At 42.7% G+C, this 15560-nt stretch overlaps 1 protein-coding gene across 1 annotated transcript in view; it reads left to right on the top strand.

Annotated features, from left to right (window-relative positions):
- Positions 1 to 475: 475 nt before the first annotated feature.
- Positions 476 to 15560, top strand: part of SLC1A4 (solute carrier family 1 member 4) — a 43820-nt gene continuing 28735 nt past the window's right edge. Inside the window, exons 1-2 of the mRNA XM_067565252.1 lie at positions 476 to 1021; positions 14231 to 14273. Of these exons, the coding sequence (XP_067421353.1) occupies positions 507 to 1021; positions 14231 to 14273 (558 nt within the window). The 5' untranslated portion in view covers positions 476 to 506. The remainder of the gene's footprint in view (positions 1022 to 14230; positions 14274 to 15560) is intronic.

Below are 15560 nucleotides of genomic sequence, written 5' to 3' on the forward strand. Positions count from 1 at the left end.
GCTCCAATGGGCTAATTTGTCCCTGTCTAGACAGACACGGCAAAGGCTGGGGACTGGGAGACAGGAGGACAGCTGAGCAGCATGGCCATCGGCGGCCCCCCTCTCTCCGCTAGGACTGCGCTGGGCTACGACGGGCGGGTGGCAGCATCTCTCCCGGCCGGCGGCTGCCTGACCCTTTGTGGGAACGGGGGAGGCCAAGGGGCGGGAGATGTACTTGCCCTGAAGGAACCAGAGCGGGGACGGCGCCCCGCGGCCCCCCTTTTTGTCCCCGCCCCCCTACAACTAGCCCGCACCCGAAGGCGGCTGCACTCCAGTCCCAGCAGCTGGGGCGGGAGGGGGGCTCCTCGTGCTCGGCGGGGGCTGGCTGGGAGCGAGCCGGCGAGGGGCAGGGCCAGCCTTGCATCATCCCGCCGCCGGGCTGCAGCTGCAGCGGCGGGCGCTTTCCCTTCCCTCAGCTCCCGTCGCCGGGGCTGCTGCCGCTGCCGCATCGGGCTGTCCTGGCTCCCATGGAGAAGCCGAGCGAGAGCCGGAACGGCCACGTGCAGAGCTGCGCCGTGGCCGGGCTGGAGGCGGCGGCGGAGCCGGCCCGGCGGCGGGGCTGCGGCGGCCCCTGCCTGAGGAAGCACTGCCTGGTGATCCTGACCGTGGCCGGCGTGCTGCTGGGGGTGGCCCTGGGCGCGGCCGTCCGCGGCGCCTCGCTCAGCCGGGCGCAGGTGGCCGCCCTGGCTTTCCCCGGGGAGCTGCTGCTCCGCATGCTGCGGATGGTCATCCTGCCGCTGGTGGTCTGCAGCCTGGTCTCCGGGGCCGCCAGCCTGGACACCAGGGCCCTGGGCAAGCTGGGGGGCATCGCCGTCGCCTACTTCATGGGCACCACCCTGGTGGCCTCCTCGCTGGCGGTCGCCTTGGCCTTTATCATCCGCCCCGGGGCCGGGGCCCAGGCGCTGAACACCAACGCCCTGGGCCTGGCGGACGCCGTGCCCACCAACAAAGAGACGGTGGACTCCTTCCTGGACCTCGCCAGGTACCTGCGCTCCTGTCCCCCGGCCAAGGTGGGACCCGGCTGCACAGCTTGGGCCCCCTCCTCCCCCGACTCCTGCGGGGTCCCTCCGCCTCAGGAGTCTGGGAACCCCTCCAGCTAGTCCCTGTCCTGGCGGTGCCCACAGCGGCCAGCAGCACCAGATGCTTCAGAGGAAGGTTGGGTAGCAAGCAGCTTTGCATAACTTATCCGCAGGGCAAGTTTTCTCCCAAGCCCCATTAGTTAGAGGGTGATGTATGCCCCAAAACAGGAGGGTTTCTAGCTTTGTCCAAAATCGGTGTTTGGTTTGTTCCTGTTACCACTAACTCCACTGGCGCTCTATAGAGGTGTGTGGTCCCACTGTGAATCCTGCGGAGCTCTTGGCCTCAGTGATACCTTGAAGCCGTGTAAGTTCCATTGGTTAATTATGTGCTGGGGGAGAAAGTATTTTCTTTGATCAGTTTTGATTTTGGCGCCTTTTGGTTTTATTGAAAGCCCCCTTGTTCTTGGGTGACTACCACAGTAGACCATTCATTGTTCTGCATACTCTTATTCATATTTATATACACATGGTCTTATTTGTAGGTCTAAAGGCAGAAAGGATCATTGTGATCATCTGTCCGAGCTCCTATATAGCACAGGGCATGGAGCTTCCCCAAAATAATTCCCAGACCATATCTTTTAGAAAAACATCCAGTCTTGATTTAAAAATTGTCAATGATGGAGAATTCACCAGGACCCTTGGTAAGTTGTTCCAGTGATTAATTACTCTCACCATTAAAAAGTGATGCCTTATTTCCAGGCTGAGGTTGTCAAGCTTCAACTTCCAGCCTTGGATTGTGCTATGTTTTTCTCTGCTAGATTGAGCACCCCAGTGCTTAATTTGTAATGAAAAAGGTGCCAGGGCTCAAGCAATTTTTTTACTTTCATAACCGACCCACCAAATCCAGAGGTGCCGGGGCTATGAACTACCAAGCCTAGAGGTGCCGGGATTCAGCCCTGGCAAGCCCTGGCACAAATTAAGCACTGGGAACAGCCTATTATTAAGTATTTGTTCCCCATGTAGGTACTTATAGATGGTAATTAAGTCATCCCTTAACCTTCTCTGTTAAAATAAATAGATTAAATTCCTTGAGTCTGTCACTCTAAGGCATGTTTTCTAGTTCTTTAATCATTCTCGTAGTTCTCTGAACCCTCTCCAGTATATCAACATTCTTCTTGAATTGTGGGCGTCGGAACTGAACACTGTATTCCTGCAGCAATTTTACTGAACACTGTATTCCAGCAGCGGTTGCACAAGTCCCAAACACAGAGTTAAAATAATCTCTGTACTCCTTCTCCAGATTCCCCCGTCAAAGGCAAACAATCCCCATCTTTTCAATCTATCTTCATATAAAAGCTTTTCCTGCCTCAAATCATTCTTGTTGCACATCTCTGAATCCCCTCTAATTCTGCCGTATACTTTTTAAGATGGGATGATGAAAACAGATTGCAGTATTCCATTTAAGGGTATACCATCGATTTATAGAATGGTATGATGATACCATTATCCTCCATCCCATTCCTTTTTCATCCTGACATTTGGTAGGTGGCATTCACCCATTATAGAGAGAGGGGGCAGCTGCAAAGATTCTCATCCCCTGAGAACTTCCTTCAAAGGCAAGGCTCCCATTTCTAATTACATAGCAGTTATTCTTATTTTGTCATCTTGTATAGTATCTGTTGCTATTTCATTTTAAATAGGTGCTGGGGGAGGCAATCGGTTAGGGTCTGACTGTAAAACCTCTACAATTCACTATTTTTAGTGTGCAGATGCTGGGACAGCCTGAATAACAGGGATTTGTTTTTAAAAAACACATATTTCATTGAAACACAGAGAGCCAATGTTTTCATCAACAAAGGGAGAGACTTTTAATACTGTCAAACTACTTCCCACTGCAGTCTCTTATTCATTGATTAATCTTTGTTAAGCACTTTGAAAGTGTAAAACAATATATTAGTAGTATTCAAAACCTGATTGTGCCATCGTAAATGCTTTACTCTGTGAGTAGTCCCATTGCTGGGATTAACCAATGAGTAAATTACACAATCTGAGAAAAGTGGCAGAATGAATGAGAACTTGCAAGTTGGAATGTACTGTCTCTGAATAAACATAGACTGAAAGAAACTGATATAGTATCATGGGTGTGAATGACATTTTACTGAAATGTAAGGAGACAAATTCTCTTGTATAAGAGTTGATAATCTCTTGTCTATATTTTGTCTATTTTTGGACTGGGAGAAGAGTTACAATATAAAAGCAAAGTGACTGAGCACGTCTGTTTAACAGGCATAAAGGCTTAGTTGGGTTTTTTCTTGTTTTTAAATATACATTTTGTTATTGTTGAGGGAAATTTGTTATCACTGGTGAAACTAGTGACAAATCTGATTGAATACTTATGGTCTCTTCATCCTATTTTTGTTGTACTAAAATGCAGATTTATACATTCTTGTTAGCAGGCTTAGTGGTAATAACTGCAATCAGTGGTGCTGATTTACACAGCCTCTCAACAGCATGCATCTTAGTACTTAGCTACATTTCAGTCTTTCCTCATCCCATACTTCTCAAGAACTAACTGTGAGAAATCTTGAGAGTCCTAATTGAAAAATAAAATTGCAGATGGGTAGAAGTCCCCTGGAGATGAATTGAAATTGATGGGGTGAAGGAAACAAATCTAAGAAAAAGAAAAGCAATTTGTTTAACTGTAGAAAGAATCGACCTATCACTGCTAAACTGTGAGAGTATAGAAGACCATTATAATTACCTAGGCACATTCATTGGGTGTTGGGCATGGCTAATGTGTGTGGTGTTTTCTTGATATATCATCCTGGAGTTCTGGGTCTGCTGAATGTACAGCACAATTTAACACACACAATGGATATAGGCTGGGCACTTCGAAAGGTGCTTTGCAGAATTTCTGAAGTTCCAACTAAAGTTGGGAGCAGTAGACAGATTCTCCTCCTCTCTTCTCCCCCCCCCCCATCATCTAAATGCAAATGATGAGTTTAAACGATGTAGATATCTTTCAGAGTCAAGGGTTTGAGAAAGTGTATTGTGATGGTTCTTGGGTTACCCAGGACTGTGAGGCACCTTGTTACCCCCTGCTTCTTGTGAGAGGGAGTCTTGCCTGTAGTGGTTGGGTGTTAGTTCTCTAACACCATCAGCCTTTTAGCCACTCACCCACTCTCCTCTGAGCTGTGCCAGTCTTGTCTTTGTCTTGCAGGTTAGCAAGAGGTGCATCACAATCCCCTTGAAAAAACAACGAGAGTTCTGTAGCACTTTAAGGACTAACAAATTTAATTTCAGCAGGCATAAGCGTTCCTGAGCTTCATTCAGCTCACTTCCTCAGATGCAGTTGGTAGAAATGATACAGCAAATAGGAAACAATGTATATGTTGGATATGTATATGTTGTTTCCTATTTGCTGTATCATTTCTACCAACTGCATCTGAGGAAGTGAGCTGAAGCTCACCAAAGCTTATGCCTGCTGAAATTAAATTTGTTAGTCTTTAAAGTGCTACAGAACTCTCATTGTTTTTGCTGTATACAGACTAACATGGCTACCCCTCTGAAATCCCCTTGAAGTGATCCTCTGTGATATCCAGCCAGTGACATGGGCTACTCATAAAAATCCCAGATTCTCTGTTCCTAAAGGAGCAGTGTGCCCCACTTTACCAGTTTTACCTTAAACCACTGCTGCTCTATCATGCACAGCACTTATGAGCACTTAAAATAAAACTAAATAATGTATTTTTAAGGAATAGAGGTTCCACTAGAAACAAGAGTGATGGAAACAAATGTTTACAATACAAAACAAAATCATAAAATGCAAACCAGGCCCCACCCTTATTAACAGTTACATTTCTCTGTCTCATAAAGTAGAATTCCCCCCCCCCCCAATGTTCAGAGCTGGCTGGCTTCACAGGAACCAGGATCTAGTCTTTCATGAAAAACCCCCGCTGCACAAGATGTCTCCTCAGTGAATGGATGCAGACTGTCTTTCTTCATCCTGTGATGTACTGAATCCATTTTTTGTCTTTAGTCACAGACAGGGTGACCCCTGTAATGTTCCTGTCTATCCCCAAGTGGTTTTGATTGTTTGCAGTTGTCTTTGATGGTTTTCCATTGACTATTCTGAGATGCCATTTGTAGAGAAAAAGCACTGACTGATTTTTCCCCCCTTTTAATTTATACAAACCTAAATAAGTGCCCATCTTATATTCAAGGTACCCATATATAGTTCAATATGAAATATTCTAAGATAATGGACTGCTCTTCCCATCGTAATGAACAAATACACACCAACAATAAAACCTTGCCCAGCAGACAGAAAATCCCCTCCACTCCTCAGCCAATCGGTCCTCAAATGTCCTGGAGAAAATATGATCCATGCACCATGCCCTGATGATTGACAGGTCCTGTCTTTGGTGAATGAGGGAAGGGAGCAAATTCCAAAGTCAAGGATCCCTCAACGAGGATGCTGTGGCAGCAGCCTTCTTCCTCTCTTTTAAAGTGCTCCAACTCCAGCCCTCTGCATTGATTTCAGGTGTAGCAACATCCCACAGGGAGAGAAACAGTCTGTCTATCAAGTAAGTAATCCCTAGCAATAAGTACCCCCTCTAAAACACACTGGGTGACACTATGATGGGACAAAATCCAGTTTGAAAATGTCAGATGAAATAGACTGTCCCAGCACCATCACCACCCCCATTTTATCACCTCCAACACATTGGCCATCTCCACACAGAATCTCACCCTAAAACCTTGACTGGGTCCCAAGACTGGCGCTTTGTTTTCTTGCCAAGCATCTGGTTGTTTGTTTGTTTTTTTACAGACCTTTGCACTATGTCCAATAGGTTAATAAATATGATGGCTGGCAGGCCCAGGGGCAGAGCAAGTTATGTGAAGGGACTTGCATGGAAAACACCCCCCCTGGTATTTCTCCCTCTCTCTAGTATTGTTTTTTTTTTTTAAATGTTTCTGCTGATCTCAGCTGTGGCAGAATGGTACAGGAGAGGAAGTCTTTAAGCAGGCAAAGCTTCAAACCATTTAGGGCTTTAGAGGTTAGAATAAACACCATGAACTGTGCCTGGAATCCAACAGGCAGCCAATGCAAATCATTTTCATGCTGAAAGTACATAACACTGATGCACTATGATTATGATGATTATTATTATTTTAGTATGAAACACTTCTATTAAACACAAGGACATGTGGCTTTGATTTTTGGCCGTTATCTGTAGTGTCTGGAAACATCCTTCGAGACTCTGCTGCTCAATTCTCTTCAAATTGGGGCAACAGCAAATGCTAAAATACCTAGGCTGATCATAATTCTATTATATTCAGTCCAAAATGCAATTACAACATTTTCGTCGGCAACAAGACAGTTCATAATTAGCTTGTGAAAAAGGTTTGACACATACTGTATACAGAACAGCTATTACTGTAATAATATTCCGATATACGATGAGACAACAGATGGACATGACACACCTTAGCATCAAGACTGGATAACGGTCTGTTTGAAAGATACGCTCTAGCTCAACCAGAAGTTATGGGCTTGAAGCAGGAGTTAGTGGAATAGTAAAATTGTATAGCCTGTTTTATGCAAGTGTTCAGACTAGAGAATCATCTTTTTTCCTTCTGGCTGTACAATCCATGTATCTAGGAACTGAACAGATGGAAGAGGTACAGGGTGACTGTGAGATGATTATGAACGGTGTGATAAGCAAGGCTCACACTCTTAGTGCCCTTTTTAGGCACAACACAGAATCGAAAGCTAATGTAAACCTTCCTGTAGGTGGAAACAGTGAATGGGAGCTGGGGCCCAGACTGGAGAGTCAATATTTAACATGGAGTGTCTGGAGATTAGAAAAGCTGTCCTTTATCAGGACATGTAGTTCTGTTTTTTAAAGTCTATTGGCTTGGTGGCCAGAGGTAGTGCTTTGCCTTACTATGAGTGAGCCTTGGACTTGGCTCTGTTCCCAGGCTTGGTCACTGATCACTCCTTCACAAGGCCAGACCTCTGAAGAGGCGACACATACACACAGCTCCTGCAGAAGTAGTTCCTCCTGTGGTTTAACAGCAAGCTGACTAATGAGTAGATAGGTTCAAAGGGAGATAGGGGTTACAGCTGAGCAAATGCAGAGGTATCTTCTGAGAAATACAGGTTTAGAGGATGCTTTGTATCCACTTTGCTGTTTCCTGTATCCCTGATTCTCCTATGTTGCTATTAAATTCACTCAGGCTGGCATATAAAATATCTGGTCAGGAGTTCGCTGATCTGGTTTCACACTGCAGTTTTGAGGAAGACTAGTGAGTGACTCTTTGGGGCACCTCAAATTCAACGGACTTGTTTTATACTTTTCTAAAAATCTGGGATTAAGGCATGGATCTTCAGGCCTTTGCCAGCGTCCTGCTGTGGAAGCAGAGTCCAGCTGCGGGTGCTGGGATCCAGGTGTAGGTGCCAGCATTTAGAAAAGTTCTGGAAAGACAATTATTGCATCAAGGTGCAGGATCCGCTGTGTTTTGGTGAATTTTAGAATTTAGTTCTACGGATACAAATTAACATGTCATAACTAGAGCTGGTCGAAAATTTTCTGACTGAACAGTTTTCCATTGGAAAATACTGATTTGATCAAATTGAATTGTTTTGTAGCAGCATTTATTTCATTAACGTTTTCTATGACAAATTATCAAAAGGTTTCATTTCAATAAGGTCAAAACATTTCATTTTTTACTTTATGATTTTGACTTACGCATTTATACTTTAATATATAAGTCTAAATGAAGTATTTTGACCTTACGAAAATAAAATATTTATTGAAGGTCAAAACAAAATATGAGATTTTCACTTTTCCTCCCAGTTGGGATGAAACCGATTTCATAATCTTGGAGTTTTCTGTGGGATGGAAATTCCGATTTTTGTCTAGCTGTAGTCGTAACATCCCTGGGAGGGAGTAAAAAATTATCATCTCCATGTTATAGATGGAGAAACTGAAACAGACTGGATCGAGACCCCAGCAATCAGTATCAGAGCCAGGCTCAGAATGCAGGAGTACTTTTGTTCTTAGTCGCAGTCTCAGATGAGTTTGCAGAGAGTACTCTGCCAGCCTACAGTGGCCTTAAATCAATAATCTAGGTGGCACTATATCTCACATTGCCAAAGCCCTAGCTGGGATGGTTTAGTTGGGGTTGGTTCTGCTTTGAGCCGGGGGTTGGACTAGTCACTAGATGACCTCCTGAGGTTCCTTCCAACTCTAATATTCTATGATTCACAGCCATGGATTAGCCTTGTAAATTGAGGGATGAATAGCCGTGAGTTTCACAGAACCCAGTGGCTAGCCCTAGGCAACTCTGGTGGAGCCATGGGCCTTAGAAACAATCAGTGACAAACTTTCCATCTGTTTTTGAAAGAGTTATAAAAATGAGAATATCAGTAAATAGCAAAACTCTACTCTGAGACCAAAAGGGATAAAGTCTTGTATTGTAATGACCATTATGTGGAATAGGGAATGGTGGTTAATAATTACAATTATACGGCTGCTTGAACCGTGGATTTTCAAGAAATGCTAAACGCAGCGTGTTCTTTATTGGCAACAGGCTGTGTCCATTTCTGAAACCTCAGAATTGTTGCATACGCTATGAAAAAGGGAATCTTGTGGGTTAAACAGTAAATGTTACAGTCTGCACTTGCCTTTTTCCGCATTTTGTTTCAGACCTAACATCCCCTACATTATTGGTGGAACTGCTTCTTTATAATTATTAGGGAATGGGACAGTAGCTGGTTTTACAAGGCTGTGCATTAGTGAACAGGATAAAACCTTCCCAATGGGTGTATATCTATAACAGAGAAGGCCCCAATCCAACCTTCTCTAACAGAAGCTGTCTCCTCAGCTAAGTTCCTTTTTAAATGATTTAATTAAGTTGGGTGACAGTGCTGTCTTGCATCAGAAATAGGGCGGGTACTTTGCATGCTTCCCCACTGAGCTCTGCCAGTGCACCAGACCTGAGGCAGCACTGTCCTTTCATGCTGAGTGCTGCCCACGTGTGTGGTGGCTGTATTTCTTTTTGCAAAATGTACGCTACGTTGTGCCAAGCAGGGGCGTTCTTTGCCCAGCTCTCAGCCTTAGTAACTGTCCTGGGCACTGGGGAGAGGCACAGTCAGAAGCACTTCTCATCAGACCACAGAGCTGTTCTGCATTTACTACCACATCCTTGAGGCTAAAGTAGCTCCTGTGTGTAAGGCAGCACGCTCCCCTGGGGAAGGGGAGGACCTGTAGCAGAGCCTCTGGAGTTAAACAGGCATGAAAGACATCTGTAACTCGGATGTATCGACATGCACCATAAGTTATGTAACTCTCTTCCTCCACAGCACTAACAGCATTCAGTTTTACCCCTTTTGTTATGGTAGCAAGGACTGTACTATCACTAAATCACACATTGGCAGGATAACCAGCGTCCTTGGTATCTGACTACCCCAGTGTTTGCTCAAGGGTGGCCTGTATAGTGATAACACTCAGGAGCTTTAATAAGATGTAACATGCACTTCAGGGCTTGGGGTCTTTTTAGAGCAAACTAAACTTTTATGTTACACATTCATATAACCCTTTAATCTACCCTACCCTCCAAGCTCCTCACACCCTTTTATACACAACTCCTGTGGACCTTCTGAAACATTACCTGTGGTCCCTTTCCTGAGTTTGGATTGGCCCTGTTTCACAGGTTTCTAGGGGCTTGTCTACCTGGGGAAATCGCTATTCCAGAATAACTTCCCATGGGGACACTCTTAATTCTGGAAAGAAGGGTTGTCAACGTTTGAAAATTAATTTAGATTAAGGAAGGGTGAGAATTTAAAGTGTAATAGCTATTCAGGAGTAGCTCCCTGTGCGGACACTCATATTCGAGAATAAGAGTGCCTTGTTCCTGTTTAACATAATCCACTTCCAAAGAATAACTTCCCTATCGAGACAAGCTCTAATTGGAGCAGAGTACTGTTGTAAGCTGCCTATCCTTCAGGGCAGAAAGTGGGCTAGGAAAAGAGCAATAGACAGAGGGGACTAGTGTGTGGGAGAGAGAGGATGTGTGTGTGTTTTCATGGTGAGCCTGGCAGTTATTTTTTGTCACATCATCTGAATTACTTCTATTCACCCCCATCTCCCCCAAAAAGTCTAGGGAAGCAGTGAATCTTATTGGACAGAGTACTGGACTGAGACTCAGGAGACCTGAATTCTGTTCCCACCTCTGCCACTGGCCTAGCAGATGACCTTTAGCAAGCCACTTCCTTTCACCGTGCCTCATATTACCCCTCTGTAAAGTGGGGATAATGATACTGATGTCCTCTGTAAAGTGTAAAAGAACTATGGGTGACCTATATAATTGATTGTTTATTACATGATTTCATAGCAACCCATATAAATTCCATGCGTAAAATAAGTGTACTGATAAAAAATGTTATCTAATGGCTGTATCTTATTTTCGTATGCACTTACACATTCTCCTAAATGCTGTCCTTCCGCTATGATGGCACACATGGACAGGAAGTATGTTTGTGCTACGATGCTTGAATTTTCCGTTTTGAATTGGGAACATAATGAACACAGATTCATATTGACAGAACTGGGGCTGGCTTTCCAAGGTCTCTCTTAGTTTTGCTTCACTGCTCATGACAAACAGTGTCTGGAATGCAAGCACATGATCAGCCCAAATAGCCAGTCAGTTTGGGGGCAGCATTTTCCTATGGAACACATTCAATTCTGAACTATTTACTGTGTTTTATATGGGAGTGCTTGCACAGATTCATCCTCTGATGAAGTTAAAAGCCTGTGAGGTTTCACGCTGGCTTATCTGTCATCAATGGCTGATTGAATTCACATGCTGACTTGTCTTAATGAATTATGACTCTACTGTATGTAAAACTGTATCTTAGTATATAGCTGATAAAAGCCAGTTATGAAATAAATGGTTTATGACTAAAAAAAATGTTTTTTCCTAAATAGTAGATTGAACACATTAAAGTAGATGCCCCCGTGAACCTATAGTCTAAAATGACTTAATAATTATTTAAGCTAAAACATCCATATCATGGGGTTGCTTTTGATCTTTCCGTGTTATGTAATTTGGCCCATAATTATATCCTTTTGGAAATTAAAATGTTCTTTGCTGTCTTCAAGGTCAAAATCAGGTCAGGTGATTGGGGAAGTGCAGTCACATGTCTACGCATCTCATTCACCAATGTTCAATATGGTCTTGAAGTGTTATCTATCAGTTGGAGCCAAAATATGCCACTTGCTTTGTTGAATTGAGGCCTTTGGCACCTACAAAATCCCACTGGGATTTAAGCTCATGATTACCATTAAGTATGGGCTTAAGTACTGGGTCTAAGACTCTGATCCTGCAAACAGTTACATGTGCACTTAACTTGATGCATGTAAATTGTTCCATAGTGGTTAATGGGACAACTCATATGCATCAAGTTAACCATGTGCATAACTGTTTGCAATACTGGAGACTGTTTGAATTTCTCTCTCTTTTTCTTCTTCTTCTTCTCTTTTTAACAGCTCAGCAAGAGATTTGTATTGTGAATTTCTACAAAATAAAATCATATTTCTCAGCTATAATGCAATCTGACTCAATAAGCCAAATTTATTCCTATTATGCTTTCAGTGTTGACAAAAGCAACAGAAAGAAAGACTGTGAGTGTTAACACCTATTGTTTTGTGAAAGTTTGTGTACTTTACAGTATCATTAAGGCTGTGGGAAAGCCCATACGTTGTGACTGGATAAGGGAACTAGGAATAGGAGAAGGCCAAACAGGGTATCAGTTGAGCAGATGGCATATATTAGATCTCAACCAGAGGTATGTGTACTCCTAGGGGTATGCAGAGGTCTTCCAGAGGCTACATCAACTCACCTAGATATTTGCCTAGTTTTGCCAGTCAAAAAAGCAAATTATTTTAGGAACCATTACAAAAGGGATAGATAATAAAATAGAAAATATCATAATGCCACTATATAAATCCATGGCATGCCCACACCTTGAATGCTGCATGAAGTTCTGGTCACCTCATCTCAAAAAAGATGTATTAGGATTGGAAAAGGTGCAGAGAAGGGCAAGAAAAATTATTAGGGGTATGGAACAGCTTCCAAATGAGGAGAGGTTAAAAAGACTGAGGCTACGGCTACACTGACAGCGGCAAAGTCGCGCCGTCAGATTGATCTCTCTGGGTCAACTAAGCAGTCAGTGAAGATCTGCTCAGTCGATCCAGAAATCGATGTACTAAGACCACCTTCACAAGTGGCATAGCGCTGCCGCAGTCCAGTGAAGACGGCGCGCAGAAAAGGAGCAGAGAAGTCGACGGGAGTTACACAAGTTTTTTGCGTAGCTTGCATAATTCCCATCGACTGCTGCCAAATCCCGGAAGTAAGTGTAGACAGGGTCTGAGAGTGTTCAACTTAGAAAAGAGATGACTAAGGAGGAGGTTATGATAGAGGTCTATAAAACCATGAATGGTGTGGAGAAAGTGAATAAAGAATTTTTATTTACCCCTTCACATAACACAAGCACTAAGGATTGCCCAATGAAATTAAGAGGCAGCTGGTTTAAAAACATAAAAAAGAAAGTACTTCTTCACATACTGCACAGTCAACCTGTGAAGCTTGTTGCCATAGGATGTTGTGAAGGCCAAAAGTATAACCGAGTTCAAAAAAGAACTAGATAAGTTCATGGAGGATAGAGCCATCAATGGTTATTGGCCAGGATGGTCAGGGACATAACCCTATAGCCCAGGTATCCCTAAACCTCCAATTGCCAGAAGCTGGGACTGGATGGCAGGGGATGGATGACTTGATAAATTGCCCTGTTCTGTTCATTCCCTCTGAAGCATCTGGCATTGGCCACTGTCAGAGACAGGATGCTGTGTTACATGGACCGTTGGTCTGATCATATGATGAGAGGTTGAAAAGGTTGGGATTGATTACCTGAGAGGAGATGAATCAGAGGGGACATGATGAAAGCATATAAAATAATTAATGGTCTCGAGAAGGTAGATTACGAGCTTCTGTTCACCCTGTCACATAACACAAGAACAAAGTGGCATTCAATGAAATTAAAAGATAGCAAATTCCAAACTCATAAAAAGAAATACTTTTTCACACCATGTGTAATTAAGCTGTGGAACTCATTGCCACAGGAAGTCATTGAGGCAAAAAATTTAGCAAAACTCAAAGAGGAATTGGAATGTATCAATGTACCAAGAATATCCAGAGTTACAGTTAATGCTAAGAAACATTTTGGAAGAAGTGTTAAACCTTTGCTTCAGGCCTTAAGACAACCACTAACTACTAGGGATTAGGAGGTATCTTGCATCTTCCTCAGAAGCATCTGGTATTGGCCACTGTCAGTGACAGGATACTGGACTAGATAGACTATGAATCTGATCCAATATGGTTGTCCCTATGTTCCTAATAACCAACAGAAGAAGAAGAAGAGCTATTGAACAAATGATTGTAAAAAGGGTTCATGTTATGAAATGTGCATAGATCTGATATTCTATAGGTGTGCAAAATAAGTGTCGTTTACCTACTGTGAGAACAGAAATGAAGTGTGGTAGTAAAAACAACTAATGGAGTGTAAAATAAAATAGAGGGTGCAGCTTTATCTTATACCTACCAACTACTAGTTTTTCCTGTTAGGCTAAAGATTTCCATGGGATTGCACTTTCTTAAACCTAGGATTTTTAACTACTTCACTGCTGCAGGCAGCAGCTATCTGTGGTATTGTCAGGTTTTATACTGATTAGGGGAACAGGTTTCCTGGATCTACTCAGTGGACCTTGCAGTATTAAATGGTTAAATGGTCCCCCTGAAAGAGATTTTGCTGATTATAACCATTTCTTCATGTTCTGGCTATGAAAAAAAAATCACATGAGAATTAGGTGAAAGAATGGGTATTAATTTAAGTGAAATTCAATTACATACTATTCAGTAATGAGGAACGTAATAGGTCCACTTAGGCATAAAACTGATGGAAGCTAATGTAATATATAGCATTTTAATGGCAAAATATTTGCCCTTAATATGATTTTGTGTTTCTCCAAAGTAAAAGGCCATGATACACTCATTTTATACATGGAATGGGAAATATTTTACTTTTTTGTTTTGTTTTGTTTTTACAGAAATCTGTTTCCTTCCAACCTGGTTGTTGCAGCTTTTCGAACGGTAAGTCCCATGTGGCTTTCAGAAATGAGATGCACTGAGCAGACAGGCCAAAGGAATGCTGGCTTCTTGTAAATGACTGCAAATGTGGTAAATTGTTAAAAAAAAAAAAAAAAAAATGTTTTTTTAAATTCAACATTGGGGGCATTTTCAAAAGCACCTGCAGCAACTTGGGAGCCAGCTCCCTTTGAAGCCAACATGAATTGGGTGCCTTGCTACATTAGGCTCTCTTGAAAATCCCACACAGTGGTGGTGTATTGATGGGCCTGCAGTATGGCTAGCATACATCCACTGATGGCCTATACCCTATAGACAGTGGTGTGGAACAAGGTCTGGAATGGACAAGGCTAAAACACCAAAGGTCCAAAGAGCTTTACCTGTTGCTGCCTAATATTTTTCATTACATTACTTGTCTTGTCCCCAGTTTAGTCTGATTTCTCATCCAACATCCAAGTGCTATGAGCTAAGAATGATAGTACACTAGCTGGCGCCAGAACATATAGACTCATTTAAACTAGGTGAGCCTGAGCTGTGAAATTTGAAAAAGATTTTGGTTGCTTATTTTAGATGTATGTTGTAAAAGATACATATTGCTGACGATACTGTATTGCTATAAGACAAGGTAATTCTTTCCGAGATCCGAGTTGGAAAATAACCATTATTAGCTCCATTGTGCTCTTTTCTTTAAAGGAAGATCAAACTCCAAAATCAAGTTTCATATAAAATAGTACAAGTCAAAATCCCACATGAAATGAAAGTGGGAAACATAGCCACAGTATTCTTTGGGGTAGTGGTATTCTGTGGTAACTTGATGAAGGCCAAGGTACTACGTGTACAAGGTTTAAGAAGGGAGATTCTGCTTTTTTTGCACTGTCATTGACACCATTTACAATTATTCAAATTCTTTATGTCCCTATTTTAAAAAATAAAAATCAAGAGCCTTGCTCTTGGGAGGTGTTTATTTTAGGTGTCAAAGTAAATTTGTGGCCTTGTTTTTGTGTGTGTAAATTAATATTCTTGATATCACAGTCTAACTTACAGGTCAGTTTTAAGGGTGACACATTTGTATGGGTGGCCAATATAAGTACCACATACATTCCACTTACGCCCTCAAAATAGGAGGTAGCTGTTGCATAGGCCTTGTGCTTGTCCTCTGCGTCAGAGTGAATTTCAGCCTGTTGGAGCTTTTCTGCTGATGATTTCATTTACCTTAATTCTCTGGGCCATTTGCTGTACGTTTTTCAAACAGTACTAATCCAAGTCAGTACACTTGTTTGAAAAGCTGCCAAA

This window comes from Emydura macquarii, unplaced genomic scaffold (genome assembly GCF_026122565.2).
Source record: "Emydura macquarii macquarii isolate MOO-44397 ecotype Brisbane River unplaced genomic scaffold, CSIRO-AGI_Emac_v2 contig_2676, whole genome shotgun sequence".
Lineage (NCBI taxonomy): Eukaryota > Metazoa > Chordata > Testudines > Chelidae > Emydura > Emydura macquarii.